The 26,748-nt window shown below is 49.5% G+C and overlaps 1 protein-coding gene across 11 annotated transcripts in view; it reads left to right on the top strand.

Moving 5' to 3' along the window:
* GRN (granulin precursor) overlaps positions 1-26,748 on the top strand; it is a 1,328,618-nt gene that overhangs the window by 916,881 nt on the left and 384,989 nt on the right. For 8 of the 11 annotated variants that reach the window (XM_086923912.1, XM_086923907.1, XM_086923910.1 and 5 more), the window contains 2 exons: positions 7,042-7,215; positions 7,270-7,386. In XM_086923912.1, coding sequence (XP_086780038.1) covers positions 7,042-7,215; positions 7,270-7,386 — 291 coding nt within the window. Of the gene's footprint in view, positions 1-7,041; positions 7,387-26,748 lie in introns of all 11 variants that reach the window. The other 3 variants (XM_086923905.1, XM_086923903.1, XM_086923904.1) reach the window with 1 other exon arrangement.

The raw sequence follows: 26,748 nt of genomic DNA, 5'->3' as shown, positions 1-26,748 counted from the left end.
TATTTGCCCGCCAATAGAGAGAGATTTAAGGCCTGGTCAACGGTTCCTAGCCCCTCCCGGAAACCATATTGTAAGTCTGAAATGATTCTATGGTCGGTGGCCCATTCCTGGAGACGCTCAAGGAGTATTCTTCCTGCTATCTTTCCTAGCGAGTCCAGGAGGGAGATCGGTCTGTAGCATGATGGACTGTTTCGATCTCCTTTTTTGAATATCGGTACCAATGTCTATGTTCTCCAAGAATCTAGAAGGCCCACTTCAGTAGTGGCATTCAGGACGTTGGTTAGTAAGGGAGTCCATAAATCTGGGAGGTGTTTGAAAATATCGACGGGAACGCCGTCCGGGCCAGGGGCTTTGGCTGTTTTTGAAGATTTTAAAGCTTTTTGAACCTCTTCATGAGAGAGCTGAAGATTTATTGGGTAAATGCTGTGTAACGTAGGTTCAAGTTGGTCTGTGTCTTCTATCTGATCTTTAGAGAAGACTTTTGTGAAGTGTCTCACCCATTCTTGTTCACTTATTGCGACATCAATAGAGGAGGAATTGTCTTTATCTGTTAGAAATGGGGAGCGGACTACTTGCCAGAACGTGGTACTGTCTTTTAGTTCCGAGCTTTGGGTAAGGCGTAGCCATAGTTCAGCTTTTATTTCTTTTTTCCTGTTGTTTAGGGCAACCGTGTACTCCTTTCTAAGTCTACTAATTTCGGCTCTGTCCCTATGGTCACTGTTTAAAGCTTCCTTTAAACGTGAAGATGCTTTTGTACATGCTGTATTGAACCAGCCTTTCTTTGTGTTAGGGTTTAGTTTGTACGTCCTGGTTAGTTCCTTTTGTATGCTTTTTAGGATTACCAGGAAACTCTTTATGACTTCCCTTGGTTGTGTAGTGGGGTCCAGACAGTTTATAATGTCAGCTTGATTGTGTGTGACTATTTTTCTGGTTGTTGTTTCCTTATCAATACTACCCCACTTCAGTGTATAGCCATTCAAGGAGCCTAATGCTAGCTCACGTTGGTTTAAGGCGGTCATGATATCATATGATTTATTTGTTTTTATTTCAACAAGACCCATGGCTATTGGAAAATGGTCACTTAAAGGATTTTTAAGGACCTCAAATTCTTCTATGGCGCGTCCTGCGGATGTTGAGATTAGTATAAAGTCAATAAGGCTTGTTAAACCTCTTCCATTGAATGTAGGCTGAAAAGAAACAGGTGGAGTTTTTATTTCATTAGCGAAACTTAGATCCAGTTCAGCCATGAGTTCAGTCATTATTTCCCCCACATTAGAGTGCGTGAAGTGCGTGAGATTTACTTCAGCCTCATTACTGATCCCACATTTATTGTTATTGCTGTTACTACATAAGTGAAGATTGAAATCTCCTCCCCAGATTACCGTGAATGACTGTTTAATGTATTTTGTACGTTGTTCTTATAGTATTGCCGAAATCTCTGGGAGAAGGGAAATCATATCTACCTCAGAAAGATTATTATAAAAATTAACAATTAGATAATGTCTTTGTTTGGTGACCTTTATTACTATGATCTGAAAGTTCACATCTAGTCTTAGGGGGAATACCTCATCCACAGGAAGGGTGTTTGAAATATAGGTAACTAAGCCTCCACTGTTTCTGCCAAACATTGATTTCTTTGCAGGTGACAAGTAAGTTTTAAAGCCTACCATATGTATTGGGCTTATAGCCCAAGTTTCCTGAAGGCAGATGCAACTGCTCAAATTGATCTGTCTCAGGAAACCAGGGTTTGTCTTTTTTGCGGAAAGGCCTGCAATATTCCAAAATATGAAATGGATCTGCAAGGTATTTGGTATGGGGTCAGCAGGGTTGCTTATATCAGATATCAGATCTACAGCTTCCTGGGTAGCGGAAGCCGGTAGTTCCTTTACCAAAGCATCTATCTTATGATGTTTTGTTATTGGACAGTTAGCTATATCAGGGGTTAAAATAGACTGGGTTGCCTTTTTTGCAGGGATTATACATGTTATAGATGGTAGAGTCATCTCTGTATTGGAGGGTTGTGAGTTCCCTATTCGAATATAAGCCGGGGAGTCAGTCATTAAAATCTAACCCAAAAAGAGCATTAAACCTGTTATAGGTCGGAATATTATAAGGAGTGGCTAGTGGCAAAGCCGCCTGTCTCCATCGGTTGTCTCCATTCTCTCGATAAGAGATTTCAGAGAGATAGGGATGAATAGCAGGAGGTATGAGTGTTTGACTCTGATGCCACTGTACCGAACCTGTTGGATAAAGAAATTTAGGATTCTGGAATGGAGTGGAAGATAAGAGTCGGAGGGAAAGGACTCTTTTGGGAACGAATTCATAGGGTTAGGCAAGATGTTATTGTTTGTATTTAATAAGTGCCTATAGAAGTAGCCCAATGGGAGAAGAGTTGTATTAAATTCCCATGTAGATGGTGGAGGGGCTTTGGCTAGTGTCTTTTCGGCCCACTGAGGGTTTCTAAAAGTAATCGCTACGCAGTCCCCCTCGAATTTTTTCCGTAGGGGGCCTATCCAGCCTACTCTTTGAGTGTGGGAGATTTCCCTGGCGCATTCTATTGGAAAGTTACAGTTTACACTTAACCAATGTATTATTTTATTTTTCAGGGATGATGTAGTTTCACTCTGTTCTTGTTTGAGTGTTGGTACGTTTACCGATACGATTACGTAGGCTCCGCATTCAGGGGGGAGGGTAATGCGTTTAGGGATTTGTCGTGACCTGTATGGTTGTTCGTACGGTATCTTCGGCTGTTGAATCTTTGCGGCCATATGATTGGATTGCGTAGATACCTGTGATCCTTGTTAAAGTGGTGCATGAGAGTTTGCTAGCTTGTTAGTGGTTGGTTGGATGTTCGTATTACGGGTGGCAGAGAGACTGTTGGATGTTGAGGGTTTATTTGCAGCTATTAAATTATTGCTAGGGGGGGTTCTGTTTCGGGATAGTTGCTGAGGTGAGGTTAGGTTTTGGTTGGGAGATATTTGCTTTACTACTATTTGTTTTAGGATTTCGGGGTGCTATGGTGTTTTGAGGCACAGTAGGTACGGGTTTAGTGTTTAGGGATAATTAGTTCTCCAATTTGTTTTTCCAGTCGAGCAAGTCTAGTTTCGACTGGTGACAGATATATACTGAGAAGGTCCCCGATTCGCTCAATCAGGTGATCGCTGCCTATGGTGGTTTCATACTTATCCCTATGTTCCACTCCTACATTTGTATCTGAGATCCCTAGGGGTTGATGTGTTTCATTGGATGTCTTCTTTCTTTTCTGCTGTCTCCCACGCTGGTTATTCTTTAGAGGCCCAGGGGCAGCTAAAGTCAGTTGGTTAGTTAGTTTCGGAATTGCTCCCCCTTGTGTGTGAGTTAAATCATTTGCTTGTGTATCATCCACAATTTCAGGTGTTAAAGCCACATTAAGCGCTGGGGATCTCTCTAGGTCAGTACTTAAGTCACAATTGGTAGAGGTGTCTGACACAGAAAGATCAACCTCATTTGTCAGTATACGGGGTTTATTTTGGGTTTCCTGGATGGTTACTGAGTTGGTTGTATTAGATTTGCCAGGAGTGGCAGCAAATTTAATGTTTCCTAGAGAGGAGCGTTTGGCAATGCTCAGATCTTGTGATACTCTTCGCTGTAGAAGTGAGATGCTAAGGTCAATGGCGTCATGTGTTCTGGTTATGAAGCTGTCTATTGGCCCTAGAACAGCCGCTGCTCCCGCGGCTGTCTTACTTCTGCTGCCTCTCGTGGTCATATTACAGGTTGTTAGGTTGCAGCAGTTAGATATAGTTACTTGTAGATCTCAAATGACACACAGTAAATGTCTACTGGTATTCCCAAGATATACAGTAGGACAAGATAGGTAATAATGAAAAAAAGCAATATCCTACTTGTTTGGATGGCTTGGATGTTAGGGGAGGGGACCCAACCCGACCTCTACGTCCTCGGATGGCCGCAGACGGCCCGCCCTTTGTCCGGGCTTCGTCCGGGCTTCGTCCGGGCGTCCCGCTCGCGTCCCGCGTTGCGGGCGTGCCCCCGTTTTGTAGCGCCGCATGGCGCTTGCTGATGACGTGCTCCTATGCGCGCTGACACGGCCCCCTGGGAAGGCGAGCTTCTCTCTACTGCGGCCGCTGATGGGATTGCGGTGCGGCGGCAGGAGGACTCAGCCTGGATGCAGCAGCAGGGCGGACGTTTCCACGGGAGTGCTCAGGTCACTGGGGGCAGGGTTGAAAACCGGCAAGTCTCTGTATGCTTAGGGATTTATTTCTCTGTCCCTCTTTTACCAACACAAGGTGCCTGGATGGCCGGGCGTGCCCCCGTTTTGTAGCGCCGCCTGGCGCTTGCTGATGACGCGCTCCTATGCGCGCTGACACGGCCCCCTGGGAAGGCGAGTTTCTCTCTACTGCTGCCGCTGATGGGATTGCGGTGCGGCGGCAGGAGGACTCAGCCTGGATGCAGCAGCAGGGCGGACGTTTCCACGGGAGTGCTCAGGTCACTGGGGGCAGGGTTGAAAACCGGCAAGTCTCTGTATGCTTAGGGATTTATTTCTCTGTCCCTCTTTTACCAACACAAGGTGCCGATACTCAAGTAGGGCAAGCCTCCTTGAGGAATCTGTTTGGGTAGCCTATAGCCTACTCAGACTTGTTGATGAGATTACTGTCTTATCATTCCTTTGCCCGCAGGGAAGAGGAGAGGCTCGCTATTCTATTCTAATGCTTATGACTATTGATGAGGATCCCCTGGAAGAGAGGGATTAGTTACTTACCTGTAATCCTAGTTCTCTTCCAGGGGTATCTTCATCAAAGTCATAAGCAACCCTCCCGCCTCCCCGGGCAAAGAATACTCTTTAATAAGGAGATATTGTTAACCTATTCGTTACTGGGTTTGTTTTCAGTCTCCGAAAAGAACAACTGACCTAACTGTCACCCCTGGGGCATGATGGGATACAGGGGGTCATGAGTGCCTTAAAGGCACGGTGTCAGTTTATTGCTATTCAGCTACAGGTTAGCTTTTCAGTCTTTTTAGACTGTGTGTTTGCAATGCAGCCTGGGAGCTTCCTATGCTTCCAGTGAGTTATGAGAATTTCTACTGCTTTCTGAGCATTAAAACAGTTTCTAAACAATCTTTGGTGTTTCTCATGTTTCTAATGCTTATTATTCATGTATGGTGGAAATTCTTCACAGCATATTTCAGCTCTGATGTTATTTGGCTGCTATTGCATGTTTTTTTATATATATATATATATATATATGTATATATGTATGTATATATATATGTATATATGTATGTGTATATATATATGTATATATGTATGTATATATGTATGTATATATATGTATATATATATATATATATATATATATATATGTGGGGCACATATAATATAGTGGTTCTGGGGTCCCGCACATGGGCGGGAATATTCTAATGCTTATGACTTTGATGAGGATACCCCTGGAAGAGAACTAGGATTACAGGTAAGTAACTAATCTGTATCGAACACACTGTTTGAGTCTGGATATCTGTGACAATAGCCTTCTATTTTAGTTATTTAGCGTATGTTCCTATTATCTGGCTAACGTTCTTCCCATGCTTTCTAGGTCTTCATGACCTTTCTTACTGCAGTCCCTTCCGAAGGGCTTATGCGGTGAGCATGCATGGGTTTGGATCCTCTTAAGGATGTAAGTAGTTTCCTATTTATCTTGTTGTTACGCTTCTACCACAGTTGTCATGCTAACATGGATAATTTTATTTCCATGCTTCTTTAATATCTTGTGGTTCTTCCACAGGATTTTATGATTGTAAAGCATGTTTTTGCTCACCAACATTATTATGACGGTCCGGTCTTTTTCTCTAGATCTAAACTAGTTTTATCCTAGTTGGAGGCATTAAGTTGTCTGTTTGCAGAACCTCCAGGCATGGTATTTGATTCTAATGTAAGGAATCATCAGCTCGATGTCTCTTATCAGTTGAACAAGATACTTACCTTCGGTAACGGATTATCTGGTAGAGACTGGAACTAGCTGCAGATTCCTTATGCTCCTCCATCCTCCCCACTCTGCAAACTGTGCCCTCTTTGTTCTCCAAGTTCGTTATGAGACTTCACATGCTGAACTAAGAACTCCGTGTTTGTTTGAGACTGACTCCTCTTTCATCTCAATATTTTTGTTACGATTTCCACATACTGGATTAAAATTCAGCGGTGTTTTTTTGTTTTTTGTACACAAAGGTGTCTTTCATTTCAGCACACTGTTTCTATAGGCATTGTCTATTTTTGGCTCCACGTTTTCAGATCGTAAAACAGTCATCAAAACGTGGGTGAAGAGGATATGCTGCCCGCTACTGACACGCAGATGTGCTGTGAATAAAGTTTCTAGATCCAGTCTTGTGACTCTGGGAGGATTCTAAAGTCAGGAATTTGCAGCTAGATCCTGTCTCTACCAGATAATGCGTTACTGAGGGTAAGTAACTTGTTTATCATGAAGTCTCTTTAGCTGTCAATGGCTAATCTACTTGTCGCTTTGCTATGCCATCTGAAGGTTTTGTCCAACGCTGAAATAGTATCCTGTGTCCTATGTGGGCTGATAGCTCATACCAGTCTTGCATTCCTAACCTCCCATTTCCGTGACATTGGTGCCCAATCTGACCAAAAAAGACTTGTTTCATAACCCATCTACATAACCCTACATTCCCATACAGTCTTTTGACTTTGGCAAAAACTGTGCTTTGAACCAACAAATCCTCTGGTAAGCAGCTAAGTTGTTTGATGGATATGATATTGGACTTTGCATCCCACCCACAAGATAAAAGTGTAGGCCTTTTAATGGGCAGTATGTTTTCTACTCTGCTGTCCTTGACCTAATCCGTGGATGTGAGGGCTTCAGTTGCCAACCCTCTCCAGTTAAAATCTTTTCAAGCAGTATGTTCACAGATGGCTTGGTTTTTAACATCATGATTTACTGTACACTCTGTTCTGCATCTTGGTCTCCCTTTATATATTTGTCGATAGATAGAATTGTTGCTCAGCCATTACTACCTCTTTCTCTTTTCTAGGCTGTGTGCTGTAGCGACCTTGTGCACTGCTGTCGCAATGGCTACACCTGTAATGTGGAGCAAAAATGCTGCATTCAAGGCAATAAGTCTGTTCCCTGGGACACAAAAGTTGAAGCGAAGGCCGATGGTCCACCGAAGGCCGATGGTCCACCGAAGGCCGATGGTCCACCGAAGGCCGATGGTCCACCGAAGGCCGATGGTCCACCGAAGGCCGATGGTCCACCGAAGGCCGATGATCCACCGAGTAATAGATTGGTCCCCTGCGATTACAAGGCTTCTTGCCCAGATGGCAACACATGTTGCAAATCAGAGTCTGGGGCATGGGCCTGCTGTCCCTTAGCTGAAGTAAGTTTGTTCATTGCACATTTGATAAAATGCATCAAGTGAAATGTCAAATGACCAGTCCATTTTCTTTGTCTTATGGTGCGGCATGGATAAGAAGTGCTTTAAATGTGGCTGACGATATTCTTTCCCTTCTTTCTGCTCTGAGAGATTAACTCTTCTTTAATAATCTTCTTTCTACTTGTGTTTTCTTCTTCACGAGTTCCATTCTGGTTTGCCTCAAGTTGCAAACTTCAAAGATTTGCTGTGATAATGTATATCAAATTGAAGTGTGTTGTTGGCATGCAGGTGTCTCCAACCTTTTCAATAGTGTGAGCTACTTCTGATCAATGAAAACCACCCAAAGTACTGCCTAATTTATGGATTAGATAACCGCACAAAAATGATCAAGACACTTTTAACACTGCTCCCAGAGCACCCAGTCCTGATGCAGTAAGTACACTGCATGGATAGCATATCATCTGTTGGGGAAACACTGTGGAGCTGTGTGGTCCACTAGAACCAATGTTGCCCTTTTATGCTTTGAGAATAAACTATGAAAAGCGTCTAAATGTTTTTGTGGTCTTAGTCATATTATACATGGGAAGACGCTATCATCATTATACAACCTAGAACCAAAAAGATTTCAATTTTCTGGCTAACTGCCATAAAATACATTTGGTGATGTCCAGAACACGGAACTGCCTTAGCAATTTAAAATTAAGAACGGGTACATGCAGACTTCTTAGTGCTCTCAAAGTAAACCTACTAACGCCTAGTGTTTTACAAATAAACATACTACTGCAGCCATCCCCATAACCATACCTCTGAGGCAAAGATTAAAAAAATTAGTAAATTAAGTTTGCTTTAGTAAGTACCTCAGAAGAAGAAGACGAAAAAAGACAAAGGGCCCGATTCACAGAATGAACTTAAGACTCAATCCTAAACTTACTACTGTTTTGGTATTCTCAGATTGCACTTACTACTTTTGATATTCACAGAATGAACTTACTCATTTCGGTATTCACAGAAGTTAGGACTCCTAACTTTAGGACTCCTAAATGCCTTCTTTGAATACCGAAAGTCTTAAAATTAGGATTTTTCTCAATTTAGTAGTAGTAAAGTTAGGACTCCTAACTTTAGGACTCCTAAATGCCTTCTGTGAATACCGAAAGTCCTATAATTACGATTTTTCTCAATTTAGTAGTAGTTAGGTTAGGACTACTAACTTTACTACTACTAAATTGAGAAAAATCCTAACATCTGTGAATACTGAAATGAGTAAGTTCATTCTGTGAATACCAAAAGTAGTAAGTGCATTCTGTGAATGCCAAAAGTAGTAAGTTCATTCTGTGAATACCAAAAGCCTTGTGAGAAGTTGGCCTGGTATATGATCACTATTCTAGTGAGCACCTTGCACCAGTCCAAACAACCCTTATGTTGATGGTTGTAAAGTCAACCTTATAGGCCAGCTATCCTAGGGGTAGCATGGACAAAGCAGTCTTAGGCTAAACTCAAGAGGGCATGTGAAGCCAGCAGTTTTACCATATGTAACCCCTTTAATACCAAATGAAAGGACACCACACAGGATATATATAAAATGTTATTTATTTTAGACAATCCCTCTGAACTCTTTGAGGTCAGAGGCACAAGCACAATACAAGATATTTAATTAAAATTCAATAAGTTGCACAAAATACAGTTGGGCCCTAGGGGCACGCTAAACCATATACTAAAATAGTGGTACAAGGACCACCACACGAAAAGTGAATAGGCCTAGGGCCTAGGTAATCTCTGGGGCTACGCTGAACTACCAAGAGTTAAGAAGCAGGAGGCCCACGGGATGCGTGTGCAGTGTCTAAAAACACACGCGAGTTACCATAGAGAATGAATGGGAACGTGGAAGATGGAAACTAGTTCTATCTGAAAGAAACAGGTTAGTATTAAATTCCTTACCTTAGAATATCCCCAGGCGTCAGACTGGATCCGGAAATTTTTGCGTAGCAGTACCCTTGCGCGTTGGCAGGTGGCTCCGCATCCGTCGTCGGCATTGTGGGCACCGTGATGACGTCATCGGAGTACTTAGACACCGCCTCCGCGCGCTGACGTCAGTTCTTCTTTTTTCTGCGCCAGCAGCGCAGATCCAGAAAAAGTGGTACCTTAGTCGATTTTTTACTAAACTTTTTTACGATCCCTTTTGATCATTTTCGAAGTCTTCGACTCCAAACGGTGCCGGTAGGGATGCCAGGATTTAAACCCTGTGAGGACTGCGACTGACTGTTGTCGGTAACCGACCCTCACCGCCGGTGCCATCACTGTCTTGGCGTCTATCACGACGACAAGGCCTGCTCCGACTGCCGAGCCTTGACATCGAAAGCTAGGCAGGAGTGGTCCCGCAAGCGGCTCGAGCTCCGGCAGTCGGCCCCGAGCCGCGAGAGGTCCCGGTCCAGACGGAGGTCGAGGGACCGGTCGCGGGGTCGGAGCCAGCATAGCTCCGGGAGTCACCATCACTCTTCAGGCTCGAAGTAGTCAGGTAAGCACAAGAAGTCGAATAGACGTCATCGCTCTTTCGACTCCGCCCGACACGGCTGGGGGTTCGGGTGACACCGCCCACGCGGCTCCGTTGAAATCTCGCAGATGTCGCGGCCTGCACCATACCCTCCGGTCCCTGGGCAGCAAGCGACGCCGGAGGAGATAGAGCGGTTCCTCATGGCCATGAGGTCCCTCTCTCCTCCGACAGGCTCCGCGGTGCCTTCGGGCCCAGCGTACCCGTCAGGGGGCCCTAGCGAGTCACGTGCTTCGGCCCGAAGCCGGCAGGTGCTTCGGTCCGGCGCCCCCGACGCTTCCGGGCCCGGCGCCGCACGGCCCGCTGTATCCGCTTCCGGATCCGGGTAGTCGCCGGTTGACCTGACGACCTCACCGGCGCCGGTCCCTAGGGTGTCACCTCCGGCTCTGCCTTCGGGAGACGCCGTCCTTTATGCCTCCCTCGATCTGGTTCCGCTCTCGACGCCACTTGGAGAGTTCTACTTCAACGAACCGGCCCCATCCTTTGACAACACTGATTATCAGGAAATGGGTGATGAGGAGTATTGGGAGGGGTCTGCGGACCCTCTGACACATGAGTGTCAGTCCCAGCAGGACTGGACAGGCCAACTTGGGGATGCCAGTGGTCTGGACACTTCACCAGACTCTGGTTTTGTCTCACCCCCTACTGTGGCTACGAAGGAGGGGGCAACCTACAGTGTTGGCGTTGACACGGGCGGCCAGGGCCTTGGGTCTTGGGCTCCCCGTCGCGGCCGTGAGGACTAACCTCCTCACTGAGGTCCTTAAACCGCAATCAAGCTCGGCTGAGCCTCTGCTGCCGTTTAATGAGGCCTTGCTTGACGTTCTTTTGGGCACTTGGTCCAGGCCCGCTACAGGTCCGCCTGTAGATAGGAACGTGGCCAGACGCCACCGCCCGGCCCCGAGCGACCCTTCTTTCCTGTCCACCCATCGCACCCCCGAGAACCTGGTCATCCAGGCCTCCAACTCCTAGACTGCATTCCCGTCTGCTCCGCCCGATCGGGAATCCAAGAGGTACGAGCAATACGGCAAAAAGGTATTCTCGGTCGCGAATGTGCTGCCAGAATGCCCGGCGGAGGTCAAGGCTAAACTCTCCCAAACCCTTGTGGAGGGTCGAGATGCAGCACGTTATTCCATCTGGTGTGGGCTGGATACCATCGACTCACTGAGCAGGGCGATAGCAACGACGTGGCGATTCGTCGCCACGCCTGGTTGAGGTCCGCCAACTTTTCGGCCGATGTCCAGAATACACTCATGGACATGCCTTTTGATGGCAGTCGCCTTTTTGGCGGCAAGGCAGACCATGCGCTTGAGCGCTTTAAGGACTCTAGGGCTACGGCCAAGTCCTTGGGCCTCTCGGCCCCTCGCCAGCAAACTGGTGCCTTTCGCTCCTTTCATGACCAAGAAAGGGGAGCCCCCACACGTGCTGCCAGCCACGCACTGCAGACTAATATCCAACGCGGTGGCGGCCATGGAAACCGCCGTGGCGGCTGTCTGGGACAACGGCGAGGTCAGTCCACCCCTACCCCTGCAGCATCCGCCTCAAAACCCTCCTGGTCCGTGCTTTCAGGCCCATGTGACGCCAGTGGGGGGCAGGGTGCCCCATCACCTCCTCCACTGGCACGCTGTCACATCGGACTCGCGCGCTGTCACATTGGACAGGTAGGTGCTGTAAATCGTCCGAAGGGGCTACTCCCTCCCCTTCAAAGCGACCCCTCCAGCCATGCCACCGCAATAGCACCGTGTGTCGGGGGATCACTTGCGACTTCTGCAGGAGGAAGTTACGGCCCTCTTGGCCAAGGGGGCCATCAAGCGTGTTCCTGGGCCAGAAGTAGGGTGTGGTTGCTACTCCCACTACTTTCTAGTACCCAAGAAGGGCAAAGGGGGCCTACGCCCTATCTTGGATCTACGGAACGTCAACGGCTTCCTCCGGAAGAAGTTCAAAATGCTGACACTGGCTCAGGTCTTAGCTGCCCTGGACCCAGGAGACTGGATGGTAGTGTTGGACTTGCAGGACGCCTATTTCCACATCCCCGTCCTGCCGGCCCACCGGCGCTACCTGCGGTTCATGGTAGGCCTCGAGCACTTTCAGTTTACCGTGCTCCCCTTCGGCCTTACCAGCGCCCCATGGGTGTTCATGAAGGTGATGGCGGTGGTCGTAGCTCATCTGCGCAGGTGAGGGGTTTCAGTCTTTCCCTACCTCGACGACTGGTTGTTGAAGGCGGGCTCGCCCCAGACAGTAGTCAGCCACTTCCAGACAACGGCAGACCTCCTGCATCAGCTGGGGTTCTCCACCAATGTGCCATAGTCACACCTGTGCCCCTCCCAGAAGCTCCTCTTCATCGGAGCGGTTCTCGACTCAGCGCAGTTTCGGGTTTATCCTCCCGAACAGCGGGTTCGGGATATTCAGGCTCTGATTCCGATCTTTCAGCCTTTATCCCGAGTCTCGGTCAGATTAATGCTGCGGCTTCTAGGGCTGATGGCCTCCTGCATCCTTCTGGTGCATCACGCCCGGTGGCGGATGCGGGCTCTGCAGTGGGGCCTGAAGTTTCAGTGGGCCCAGTATCAGGGCAACCTGTCCGACCATGTCCTGATCTCGGAGGGCACTGCGAGACAGCTGCAGTGGTGGCTCACGGACCGCGATTGGGTCAGCGGCAGATCCCTCTCCCTTTCCCAACCGGAGCACGTAGTTGTGACGGACGCGTCCCTCCAGGGCTGGGGAGGCCACATGGGAGAGGCGGAGATCAGAGGCCTCTGGTCTCCGGCGGAGTCCCGGCTCCATATCAACCTTCTGGAGCTTCAGGCGATTCGTCTAGCACTGAAGGCCTTCCTCCCCTCTGTCCGAGGGAGTGTAGTGCAGGTGTTCACGGACAACACCACCGCCATGTGATACTGCAACAAACAGGGCGGGGTGTGGTCGTGGACCCTCTGCCAGGAGGCTCTGCGCCTCTGGCAGTGGCTGGAACATCAGGGAGTGACCCTGGTGGTTCAACACCTGGCAGGTTCTCTGGTTCAACGCCTGGCAGGTTCTCTGAACGCCAGGGCGGACAAACTCAGCCGCCGGTGCATAATGGATCACGAATGGCGTCTGAACTCGGACCTGGCGCATGGTCTCTTTATGCAGTGGGGAGAGCCTTGGTTAGATCTATTCGCCACGGAAGTGAACGCGCAATGTCATCAGTTCTGCTCGTTGGAATTTCCAAGGCGGCACTCGCTCTGAGATGCCTTTCGTCGCGAATGGAGTTGCGGTCTGTTGAACGCCTTCCCGCCTATACCACTTCTGCCCGGAGTGCTGAAGAAGATCAAACGCGACCGGGCCCAAGTCATTCTTGTGGCTCCGGACTGGGCACGAAGGTACTTGTATCCCGAGCTACTCAGTATGTCAGTCGATCCCCCGGTTCGTCTGCCTCTTCAGGAGGACTTTCTGTCGCAGCAGCAGGGGACGGGCCTCTACCTGAACCTGTCCAGTCTCCACCTCCATGCTTGGAGATTGAGCGGCAACAGTTGAGGCCATTTGACTTGCCTCCTGAAGTCTGTAATGTCATTCTGGCAGCCATGCGTCTCTCCACAAAGTCGGTATACGCCTGCAGGTGGAACAGATTTGTGGCATGGTGCACAGCAAAGGCTGTGGATCCTCTCTGCCCCTCTTTCTGAGGTTCTTCTCTTCCTTCTTTCTCTTGCCCAGCAGGGCTCTGCTCTGGGCACTATCAAGGGCTACCTTTCTGCCCGTTCAGCCTTTCTGAGGCTGCCTGATCAACCATCTTTGTTCAAGTACCCTATTGTAACTCGTTTTCTGAAAGGCATCACACACATGTTTCCACCTGTTCCGTTTGTGATGCCTCAGTGGGACTTGAACCTTGTTCTTATCTATCTGATGTGCGCTCCCTTTGAGCCACTTCACAACTGTCCTCTCCGCCTTCTTACTCTGAAGACTGCTTTCCTGGTTGCCATCAACTCTGCCAGGAGAGTGAGTGAGCTCCAGGCTCTTTCATTCAAACCTCATTTCCTTTCTGTCCATCCGGACAAGGTTGTGTTGCGGACTAGACCCTCTTTCCTGCCCAATGTTGTCACGGCCTTCCACATCGTGCAGTCTATCACATTGCCCACCTTCTTTCCGCCACCGCACCCCTCCAAAGAGGTAGAGCGGCTCCACCGCCTGGACCCAAAACGTGCGCTTTCGTTCTATCTAGATTGCACACGCCAGTTCCGGGTGGATGACCAACTCTTTGTTGGTTACGTGGGCGCTAAGAAGGGACGGGTGGTGCACAAGCGGACCATCTCTCGGTGGGCCGTCTTGTGTATCAAGGCTTGTTACTCCTTGGCGAAGAAGGAGCCTCCTGTTGGGCTGAGGGCCGATTCCACTCGGGCCACGGCGGCTACCACTGCCCTGGGCCGGGGAGTCCCCTTGCAGGACATCTGTCAGGCAGCTGCGTGGGCCTCGCTGCACACGTTTGCAAGACACTACTGTCTGGACAGCCAAGTCCGGAGGGATGGCTTCTTAGGCCGTTCCGTCCTCCAGGACTTTCTGGTGTGATTATTGGTTGGCAGACCCACCTCCGGGGTTGGTATTGCTGGGGTATCTATTCTAAGGTAAGGAATCGAATACTAACCTGTTTCTTTCAGATGAATAAGTTACTTACCTTCGGTAACGATATATCTGTAAGAAACAGTAGTTAGTATTAGATTCCTTACCGCCCCACCCATCCTCCCCGTTCTAGGGTTAAGGTCATCCCCTTTCAGGGCCCTAGTTTCAATGGCACCAGTGTTGGTCTTTAACACGGCTCTGCGTTTCTGGCGCGGAAAAGCTGTGTCTAAGAACTGACGTCAGCGCGCGGAGGCAGCGTCTAAGTACTCCGACGACGTCATCACGGCGCCCACGGCGCCCACGATGCCGACGACGGCTGCGGACTACGCCTACCGATGCGCAAGGGTACTGCTACGAAAAAATTTCCGGATCCAGTCTGACGCCTGGGGATTCTAAGGTAAGGAATCTAATACTAACTACTGTTTCTTACAGATATATCGTTACTGGAGGTAAGTAACTTGTTCTTTAGGGAACTTCTGACTGGACTCGATGAAAGTTACTTGAAACCTAGACAGTTGGATAGTCAATACCCACAGGATCGCCGGAGTACTCTCGTTACCTCACCCACAGGAAGCGGGTGCATAGGTGTCGAAGTGTGTCGGGTTTTGTAGCTGAATCCTGTGGAGCCTTGAAGAAAGATGCTGCAGGCGACCAGGAGAGAAGTGTCCGGTTGGATCCAAGGGCGGATCGAGGATGAAGAGGACCTGAAAGCAGAGGGGACAGAGTCTGGGTCACTAGCCAGTGACCAGGAAGGAACCAGGCGATGTCATGAAGCAATCAGGTGATGTTGTGAAGCTTGTCTCTGCAGCCACGTGGACCAGGAGGCATCGACGACTACCAGGGGTCAGTCATGGACTGTCCCACGAAGGCTCTCGCTGTCGGCGGTGTCTGCTTCCAGATTGAAGTCAACAAGCCTTGGCAAAGGCAACCCACGCAGGAAACTAAGTTGGCTTCTTAATCAGACCAGCAAGGTCTGATGGGCTGCTTCTTTTGACGGAAGCAAGGGCCAGTCTGGAGCAACCAGACCAGCGGTGGAAATTCAAAGTTTCGTCGCCAAGATGGCCACTAGCCAGCAGGCAAGTGACCGGGCAGACGCGTCGAGCAGGAAAATGCAGAAGGGCCCCACGCTGAACTCGTGGAGGGTGCAGGGCTGATCTTCGGTGCAAATGATGCTCGGGGCTGGGGCTTCTCAATTCCCAATGCACAGCTTCGAGGGTGCCTCGGGTGCTGCACAATTAGCAAGTCGCAAACTTTTCAAGATGGCCGGTCCCACGTCTCTTGTCGCCTCCACGGGTATCAGCTTTGCCGGGACTGTGGATGGGGCTGTTGGAAGTCTGGAAGTCCGGTTCTTGTCAGGCTCTGTGCTTGGGCTACGGCGGGAGCGTCGACAAAGCAATCAGTTGATCGCTGGATGTTGCCTGTTTGCACAGGGTGGTCACTCCTTGACCACAAGCTAGATTCTTCAGTCTTCTATCTTCAGGTAGAATGCCGAAAGGTCCAGAGTTTCGTTTCAAGTTTCAGTCAGGATAAATCTAAACTCTTGGGACTCAGCTCCTACCTATATACCAAATCTAGGGGCTGGATTAAATGCTAGGATCCTCCTATGGGTGGAACCAGGGAAGGGGGTGGTTACACCCCTTTCCCTTTGTCCGGTTTAGCGCCAGAGCTGGGGCTGGGAAGCCCCAGCGCCGGTTTGAACTGGATTATGCATGGGACACCTTGTGTGCCCCAGGCAGTGTCTCATTTCTTTCAGCCCTCCGTGCCCCAATACACAAAAGCCTGTCTGTGGTGGTGCTAGCACCTCCCAAGGCAGGAAATCTATTGTCCTAGCCTCCCTCGCTGGAAGGACTCCCAGCAGCAGGAGGTCAGACTTGTGTCTGTGGCAGCAGCATCCATTTTGTGATGCTGAGGCTCTGGTTAACTTTAACCGGGATTAGTAGGAACAACATGTCTTCTCCCTCTAGAAGGGTGGAATGCTACCCCCGTCGCTAGAACAGGCGAGGGGGTAGTATTCCAAATTGTATGACACCTTACGCGACATGTTTTGATAAAGCCAAACCAGAGTTAGCATTTAACCGCAAGCTTCATAATGCACTTAAGAGTATATGGTATGGCAATATCCTAGAACAGCTATAAGGACATGGTTCTGATAGCTGCAGACAGGCTCAGCTCATGCTAGAGCACCATCTCACATAAAACCAAGCACTCTGCCTCCAGGATTGTTAAGGCCTGCCATAGGAGTGACTTATAGGTGTATATGTGTCTAGATATAAGGTTAGAAATGGGGATACTATATCTAAGCAAGGGGTAATTACACCACCTTGCCCCAGATGAGTGATCAGCCAGTTGTGTCAATTTGGGTGGCCAGCCAGGGGTGGCATAATACATGCTGCAGCCCCTGGTTGACCTTGGATGTACCTATGCCCTGGGTACCTATAGTACACTGTACAGGGGCTCATAAGGTGCCCCAGTATCCAACTGGAGATGTACCTAGGGTACATGGAGTCCATTTTAATGAGAGAGCAGATAGCCTGGGGCCCGGATTAGCAGGATCCCAGGCCAACTAAGTCGAAAAACCAGCTAAGCAATAGGAAAAAAATCTGGGGTAACCATAGTCAGGTATCCACCTTCCTACAGACCTCCGCTGCATTTCCCTGAAATTAAGTGACACGCAAGGAGCTACTCTTGTAGGGTAAAACCTCATAAGATATATAAACCCTTAGTTTATAGATCAATTTATCCCCTTCTACAAACCGCTGCTCGATGGACTTGTTTCTCTGACCTTAAATTTGTGTTCCATTCTCCCACCTAATCAGCTGCTACATAATTTGCCCATTTGTAGCAGGGTGAAAATTGTTTTCAGAACCACTGAACACTGAGTGCAACGTTGTGTGCGACACTTTGCCTTTGACCGGTTGATTGCTCTGTTCAGGCAAAAGTAACAATTTTTCTCAGAATATGTATCTGTACGCAGTATAGGGGTGGAGAAATTGTACCGAAAGGTACTGCCAGCTTGCTGTACGAATTTAAACCACAGCCAACAGAATAGCAAATCCCAACCTTTAGCTTTGAGCAGCCCTCCCCGTCTCTGTATCATAACACGATGTTGCCAGCCAAAACAGCTCAACTGCGTGGACATCTCCACCATGTCACAGTGTAGACATTACAACAGGTTTAGGTGTAGAGGTCTGTATCTGTGTGATATGCATTGTATCAGACACCCACCAGACATTGTACTTCCTCACCTTGTGAATACTCCCAGGTGCCAGACTGGATCGGACATTTTTTTTCTGGGAGATGGTGTTGTCGGATGCAGGGCTGGTCTGTCTTTCCCCATATGTGACGATGGGGCATGTCCATTGTGAGAAGTTGGCCTGATATGCAGTGCTCACTATTCTAGTGATCACTATGTATCAGTCCAGACAACCCTTATTGATGATTGGTTGTAAGTCAACCTTATAGACCAGCTATCCTAGTAGCGTGCATACGAGCAGTCTTCGGGCTAAACTCTAGAGGGCGTGTTAAGCCAGCTGTTATACCATCACATATACCCCTTGAACACCAAGTGAAAGGACACCACACAAGTGTTATGAAAATAAACAGTGTATTTATTTAGATCACAACAGCCCTGTACGCTTTGTGAGGACAGGGTACTTAGTACACAACAAAACTCTTACGAAAATACTTCAAGTTGCACAATTTACACAAATGCCCGAGGGGCACGAAAAACCATATACTATAAAAGTGGAATGCGAAATTACTAGCAGGTAAGTACTATACTAATAGGCTTTGGAATCGCTAGGACTACGTTACTGAACCTTCAGATTACTAGTAGGAGGCCTAGGGGACTCTGGTGCAGAGTGTGCACTCTCACGCGGGATGCGGGACAAAGTCTATGGAGGCTAGTAAAAGCAAAGTTAGTGTTCTCGGGCGAACCCGACTAGGTAGGTCGAAAACGACAGTGGATCTGGACCCTTGGATAGTGAGGCTATGCTGGGGCATCGAAATGCCGAAGTTACCTAGCCCAGGGGCTGCAGCTGCATAGATCTGAAAAGACGTCGGGAATCCTCGTTGACGAACCAGGAGCCTGAAGAAAGAAGTTGCTGGCAGGCGACCAGTGAAGATTGTTCGATGGATCCAAGCCTGGATCGAAGATGGATGACACCTGAAAGCAGAGGGGACCACGTTCTTTAATCACTAGCCAGTGATTGTGTGGGCACCAGGATGGCACCGGATGAAGTCACCTCGACCAGGTGAGTGGGCGACGCTGGGCTCTGCAGTCTCACGGACCAGGAGGCGTTGTCGGCGACCAGGATGGAGGTGCGAGCTGTCCCACGATGGTTGATGCTGTCGACGTCGCTGGACCCAGGATTGGGGCAACAAGTCTTGGCAAATTCAAGCCCACGCGGTGGACCTAAAATGGCGTCTGGAGTGGACCAGGAAGATCCGGGGTGCTCCTCTTTTGGAAGGGAGCAAGGGCCAGTCTGGAGCAACCAGACCAGCAGTGGTGATGTCGGTCGTCATCGGGAAGGCCACAAGCCAGCGGGCTAGTAGCCAGACAACGCGGTGAGCAGCAAAAAGCAGAAGGGCCCCACGCAGATCTGGTGGATGCTGGGGGGCTGGACTTCGGTGCTGGAGCTGCTCAGGGTCGGGGCTTCTCGGACCCCAAAGCACTCACCAGAGGATCCCTCGGCGGTCGTGCTGGATAGAAGTCGTGTAGTTCTGATGATGGCCGGTCCCTCGAGGTCTCGTCGCACCTACGGTTCTCAGCTTAGCTGTAGAGGTAGGTAGAGGTCAGAGGTGCCAGGGAAGCCGGGTCTCGTCGAGCTGGTCAGTCGGATTCCGGAGGAAGGACGTGCAGCAAACCGCAGAGTTCTTAGATGGTGCCTGCGGATGCATGGTGACTACTCCTTAGCCACAAGGGAGAAATCTTGAGAAGAAGTCAAGAGTTCCTTTCGTAGAAAGTAGTTTCTTGATTAAAAGATGATCTAATTTGGAAGGGTCCCCCCTCCTGCCTTTATCCTAAAGAAAGGGGTGGGTACGCGACTAGGTCCTGCCCTAGGGGTGGGACCAGGAAGGGGGGTGGTTACACCCCTCTCCCATGCCGGACTTTCCCCAGGCCAGGGGCTGGTGTGCCCCTGGAACTGGTTCTAGCTGGCAGATGCGTAGTGAGCACCAGGGTGCCATTTGCAGTCACCTTCCTGTTAAGCCCTGCCTACCCAGGATACACAAAACCCTGTCTGGGATGGTGCTAGCACCGCCCCTGACAGGAAACCCTTTGTCCAAGCTCCCCTCGCTGGAAGGACTCCCAGCTGCAGGGGGTCAGACTCGTGTCTGTGGTGGCAGCATCCATTTTGTGATGCTGAGGCTTGAGTTAACTTTAACCGGGGTTCACAGTTATATACATGTCGTGTCCCTCTAGAAGGGTGGAATGCTAACCCCGTCGCCAGAATTGGCGAGGGATAAGTATTCCAATTCGTATGACCCCTTACTCGAAATGTTTTGATAAAGCGATACCAAAGATAGCATTTAACCTCGAGGATTATAATGCACTTAAGAGTATATGGTATGCGTTATCATGGAACAGCTATTAGGACTTGGTTCCGCAAGCTGCAAACGGGCTCAGCTCATGCCAGCGCACCATCTCACACGATTCCAAGCACTCTGCCTTCAGGATTGTCAAGGCCTGCCATAGGAGTGACTGATAGGAATCTGTGTGTCCATTTTAGGGTTAGATATAGGTATACTTATATCTAAAGCAAAGGGTGATTACACCACCTTGCCCCAGCTGTCGTGCAGCCAGTTGTGTCAGATTTAGATGGCCATCCAGGGGTGGCATAATACATGCTTCAGCCCCTGGTAGGCCCTGGGTACACCTATGCCCTGGGTTACAGGGTCTGATAAGGTGGCCCAGTACCAATTGGTAAATGCACCTAAGGTACACGTTGTAATTTAGTGAGAGAACAGCTAGGCTGTGGGTCTGATTAGCAGGCCCACAGCCAGAGAAAGTCGTAAACCAGTGAAACAAAAGCAAAAAATCTGGGTGATCATAGGATTGCAGACCCTACTCCCCTACATCCATGGCCGCCACCTCCTCACACAGGGGTCAGTTCTTTTCTTTCCATAAAGCACAAACTAGAATGCTTCTGATCTGCACTGCTACACTCTGTCGCTCCCAATTCCAGGTGCCCTTCTCTCAGCGTTAACTGTTCCAACTAACAAATATTTCGCCCATTTCTACATTAGAGGCACACAAGACTGTGATGGTCCATTATTTAATTCAAGCTGCAGATAGCCTTCATTATCTAAATTACAAAACACCGATCCATATGTATCCAGCAATGTGTTTGTGGTGTCCAAAAAGTGCAGGAACGTTTTATGGAAAAGATACCTTTTTTATTTAATTATTGTAATGTCCGTATGAAAAACAGCCACTGTTTTATCTCAAAAGCATCAGGACTTCACCAGGACATGAAGTCCTAACAAAGCCTACTCTTACTCCTTATATCTGAAAGAGACAGGTATAGATTCCTTACCTTGTGAATTACCCCCAGATATCAGACTGGATCCGGAGAATCTTTTCATCAGCAGTACCCCTGCGTGTCGAAATGTGGCATCAGTCGGCACCTCGTTCGTCGTCTGCGTCGTGGTTGCCGGGATGACGTTGCGGCAGCCACTTGGCCACCGCCTTTGTGCGCTGATGTCAGTTCTTTGTTTTTCCGTGCCAGCCAGCGCAGATCCGGAAAGAGCGGTACCTCCAGTCACTTTTTGACTGACTTTTTTGAGCGACTTTTGTCGACACCGTTTTGAGTTCTCGACTCCTCGTGCGTGTAGGGATGCCTGGCTTCAAGGCTTGCGGTTCCTGTTTTGCCTTGAACATGACCACTACTCAAAGTCTTGTTCCAAATGCCGGGCCAGGAATCCAAAGTCTTTGGGGGAGTGGTCCGGAAAGCTTCCTGAGGCCCTGGCAGTCTTCTCTGCTCCGTTCAAGCGGGAGGTCACGGAGCCACCACCACCAGTCCTCTTCCAAGTCTTCACACGCCTCAGGTAAGTCGAAGCACAAGAAGTTGAGGAAGCATCGTCGCTCTGGGCTTCATCCTGGACTCCTCCCTCTCCATGACCAGACAAGTCAACGCCGTCTCCTCGTCGTGCTTCAACATCCTACGCATGATACGCAAGATCTTCCGGTGGATCCCCACCGAGACCAGGAAGACTGTCACCCAGGCCCTCGTCACCAGCCGACTGGACTAAGGCAACTCCCTCTACGCCGGAATCACCGCCAAACTCCAGAAGAGACTCCAGTGGATCCAGAACGCCTCAGCAAGACTCATCCTGGACATCCCCTGTCGCAGCCACATCTCCGGACACCTGCGAGACCTGCACTGGCTCCCGGTCAACAAGAGAATCACCTTCCGTCTCCTCACCCACGCACACAAAGCCCTGCACAACCAAGGACCAGGATACCTCAACAGCCGCCTCAACTTCTACGCTCCCAAACGCCAGCTCCGATCGACCGGCCACGCCCTCGCCGCCGTCCCCCGCATACGAAGAGCTACCACAGGGGGAAGGTCCTTCTCCTACCTCGCCGCCAAGACCTGGAACTCCCTCCCGACCCACCTCCGCCTGACCCAGGACCACCTCGCCTTCAAAAAGCAGCTCAAGACCTGGCTGTTCGAGCAGTAGCGGACCCCCCTCCCCAAGCGCCTTGAGACCCTCCAGGTGAGTAGCGCGCTATATAAATGCTCTGATTGATTGATTGATTAGACTTCTCCCCATCCGTCGGCCGAGGCAATGAGGGATGCGGGCAGTGCCCTTCCTGCGGCTCCACGTGCAGGGCCTGCTGGGTCGAGTTAGAGTTCCCAGGAGCGACCCCTGCCCAGCTTCTTCGTTTCTATAAAGGGATGCATGCCATCTTTAGGCAGCCTGACTCTGCCACTGCGCTTTCGGGTCCCCCCGACTCGGTTGGGGGCCCCTGGCCTTCGATGCCAGCAGCTTCAGCCCCAGCACCACTGGGTCCCCTTGGATCCAGGCCGGGATCCGGATCGGCACTGGTCAACCTTGTAACACCTCCCCCGGTGCCAATTCTACCAGTATTGCGCCCGCAACTGACGCCGGTTGTGTCCCCAGCTGGCGTCGACCCTGGCCTCCACCCTGAGGTGGACATGGAGCTGGAACGGCGTCAACCGAAGCCGGATCCGGCACAGACTGGTACTTTTGTGCCCTTGTTTCACCCTGGTGTTCCTTTCAGGCCAGACTGGCAACCAGAGGAGGGTGAGAAGGACTGGGAAGGGTCTGGAGACCCTTTGACTGACCAGTTCGAATATGACCAGGACTGGAGAAAGGAGCCGGGGGAGTCCAGTGGTCTGGACACCTCCCAAGACCGTGGCATCTTGTCTCCTCCTACCGTGGCTACGGAGGAGGGGAGCATCTAACGCAAAGGTGTTGCGTAAGGCAGTTAAGGCTCTCCACCTCGAGCTACCTACGGTGGCAGTCAGGACTAACCTCCTGACAGAGGTGCTTTAACCGGCAGCAAGCTCTTCGGAGCCCCTGCTGCCGTTTAATGAGACACTCACTTACATCCTTTTGGGCACCTGGTCCAGTCACAACACAGGGGCTCCTGTGAATGGGATGATTGCCCGATGCCACCGCCCAGCACCGGGCGACCCCACTTTCCTTTCCCAACACCCCACCCCTGAGAGCTTGGTGGTCCAAGTCTTGGCGTCCAAAGGAGCATTCCCTAACGCACTACCTGATAGCTAATCCAAAAAGCTGAACCACCTTGGGAAGATGTCTTCTTCCTCCAGCTCTGGACTGTGGTTGGTAAACACCACATTTCTGTTGGGACATTACACCCACTGTGTATGGGATACAGTGGCACAGGTGCTGCCCCAGTGCTTGGAGGAGGCCCGGCCCCACTCTCCCGTGCTGTCGCAGAGGCGAGAGACGCAGCCAAGTTTACCATCTGATGTGGGCTGGATACTGCTGATTCGCTAGGCAGGACGATTTCAACATCGGTAGCCTTTTGACGCTATGTCAGGCTACTTTTGTGGACATGCCCTTTGATGGCTATCGCCTGTTCGGCGACAAAGCAGACAACATGCTGGAGCGCTTATATAGGACTCTCTGGCTATGGTCCTGTCCCTGAGCCATTCAACCACCTGTCCTGCGCAGTCTGCTTTTCCCTTCATTTGTGGCTACGGAAGGGTTGCCACACCACGTTCCACACAGGGCCACAGGCCGGCACAAGCTGTTCACCACCTCCGGGGACGTGGGACCCACCGTCGTGGGTCTAGGGGCCAGCAACGGGCCAGTCCGCCACCGCCCCCTCTGCAGCAGCTTTCAAACCCTCCTAGTCTGACCTTTCAGGGCCACCAATTGCCAGTAAGCGGCAGGATTTGCCATCACCTCCCCCACTGACGCACAATCACGTCGGACAGGTGGATTTTGCAAATAGTCAGAAGGGGCTACTCCCTCCCGTTCGAGACTACCCCACACCCTGCCATGCCATCTCAGTACCATTACATGTCGAAGGATCATCTGGCCCTTCTCCAACAGGAAGTTACAGCTCTCTTGGCCAAGGGGGCCCTCATGTGAGTTCCTGCCCCAGAAGTAGGTCGTGGTTGCAATTTCCACTACTTTATGGTGCCCAAGAAGGACAAAGGAGAATTTCAAAATGTTGACGCTAGCTCAGGTCCTCTCTGCCCTGGAGACTGGATGGTAGCGTTGGAATAGCAGGACACCTATTTTCACATCCCCGTCCTGTCTGCCCACTGGCACTACTTGCTGTTCACGGCAGGCCACAGGCACTTTCAGTTTACAGTGTTCCCCCTTTGGCCTTACTAGTGCCCCTTGGGTGTTCACAAAAGTGATGGCCTTGGTCGCAGCTCATCTGCTCAGATCAGGGGTTCCAGTATTCCCCTATCTCAACGACTGGCTGTTGAAGGCGAGCTCGTCCCAGGCTGTCGTTTTCCACCTCCAGACTGCGGCGGACCTGCATTCGCTGGGGTTTTCTGTCAACGTGTATTTGTATGTATGTGGGTGTATATATGTGTATATGTATGTATGTGCATGTATTAGTGTATGTATGTGTATAAATGTCCAGTATTTGTAAAGCGCAAACAATTACCCGAAGGTGTCAAGGCGATGGGGGCCCTCAGGAAGATTAAACGAGCTATTGCCCAGAGTCACATGGTCCTGGGCTGATCTGCCGCCGGCCCCGGGGATCAAACCGTGAGCCCCAGGTTCCAGAGTTAGTCGCCCTTGCCGCTGCGCCACACCTCTTCCTCTCTCTATATGTATATGTATGAATGTGTATATGTATGTATACGCATATGTACGCATATGTATATATACATATGTGTATATATGTGTGTATTTGTGTATCTGTGTGTATATATGTGTGTGTATATATATATATATATATATATATATATATGTATATGTATATGTATATATATGTATATGTATATATATATATGTATGTATAATGTGTATGTATAATGTGTATATATATGTGTGTGTGTATATAAACCAAACCCTCCTTCACGGAAAAGCAGAGCTGCACTCTCAATGGTTATGACTAATTCATTTATTTTACATATGGCAGTCCTGGCGCATTTCGGTCACCTGTGACCTTTCTCAAAGGTCAGCCTATGCATATGTTGACAACACCACACACAATTGCTTACATTTAGAATTTTCGCCCCCTGGTGGGCACCGCATTGGGCTGTCATTTGCAAAGCATGCTGGATCTTGTGGTGCAGTCCTGCCAGGATACTCAGACCCTCCGGTGGGTAATGTCTTAATATGCTTTTAATTTTTTTCTTGCTCACCGTTGTTTCAGGGCAATACTACTATAAAGATTGCTTGAATCCATGCCGAAGCCAGTCCTCAGCGACGCACCACTGAACCCTTTAGCGTTTTCACAGACATCAAAGGACTGTTCAATCTCTGTATATGTGTGTATTTATATGTGTATGTGTGTGTGTTTATATATATATATATATATATATATATATATATATATGTGTATATGCAAAAAAAATAAGCAGAGACCTCTGGTTAGTTCTCAGGTTTAGGTGGAAAGCAGCTCCTGTTGGAGCACTCAACACCAGTGACACTCTAGATCTGCTCACCTCAAATGTCTGCTTTTCTATCAAAGTATTTAAGCATAGAATTAGCACAGTGCCATCCACGCTGAGGTAGAAAAGTACAACGTTTTTTGCCATTTCTACAGCAAAGTCTTTAAGCATAGGACTGGCACAGTGCTGTCCATGCAGAGGAGCTGCTTGCCACCATACCCTTTTCGAGTGCCTTTATTGCTTTTGAAGTAAATCAGTAATGATGTGCATTGTGGCTCCTTGAGTGTGTTAAGCCCTGTGCTCATTCTATATAAAGATAACTATTTTTCTAGAACTACTTGTGGTGTCCGTTTGTAGCGTCTCTCATGCGTTATCGTTTATGATCATAAATGCTTCACACGCTGCCTCTGAGATAGGCCTGTCTGCACGTGCTATGTTACTACAGGGTTGAGCAGGGGTTATCAATCCACTCCCCAGACCACTCCACTCCGGGGAAGACTATCACAGTTCCTACCTGTCTGCAATTCCATCACCACAGACAGGTGGGTGAGACAAATTTTCCAGAATGGTTACTGCCTGGAACTTACTTCTAACCCCCCACCCCACATACCTCCCAGACAACGTCCAATGTCCACAGAACATCTAACGCTTCTCAAGCAGGAGGCTCTTTCTCTCTTGCAAAAACATGCAATAGAACCGGTTCCCCTACACCAGCAAGGTACAGGGGTTTGCTCACTTTATTTACTCATTCTCAAAAAGGACGGCACTCTCAGGCCAATATTAGACCTCAGACCGTTAAACCTGTAGATTCAATCCGACCACTTCTGTAGGAAGGTGGATACCTGACTATGGTTGCCCCCAACTTTTTGCCTGGTGTTTTGCAGGTTTTCCGACTTAGTTGACCTGGGTCCCTGCTATTCAGGGCCCCAGGCCCACTGCTCTCTCTCTAAAATGGATTCCATGTACCTTAGGTACATATCTAATTGGTACTGGGCCACCTTATCAGACCCTGTAACTCAGGGCATAGGTGTACTCCGGGCCTACCAGGGGCTGCAGCATGTATTATGCCACCCCTGGCTGGCCATCTAAATCTGACACAACTGGCTGCACGACTGCTGGGGCAAGGTGGTGTAAACACCCTTTGCTTTAGATATAGTA

Source organism: Lissotriton vulgaris, chromosome 5 (assembly GCF_964263255.1).
Source record: "Lissotriton vulgaris chromosome 5, aLisVul1.2, whole genome shotgun sequence".
NCBI lineage: Eukaryota > Metazoa > Chordata > Amphibia > Caudata > Salamandridae > Lissotriton > Lissotriton vulgaris.
The sequence above is the reverse complement of the archived record's forward strand: the minus strand, read 5'-3'. Positions and strand labels throughout refer to the sequence as shown.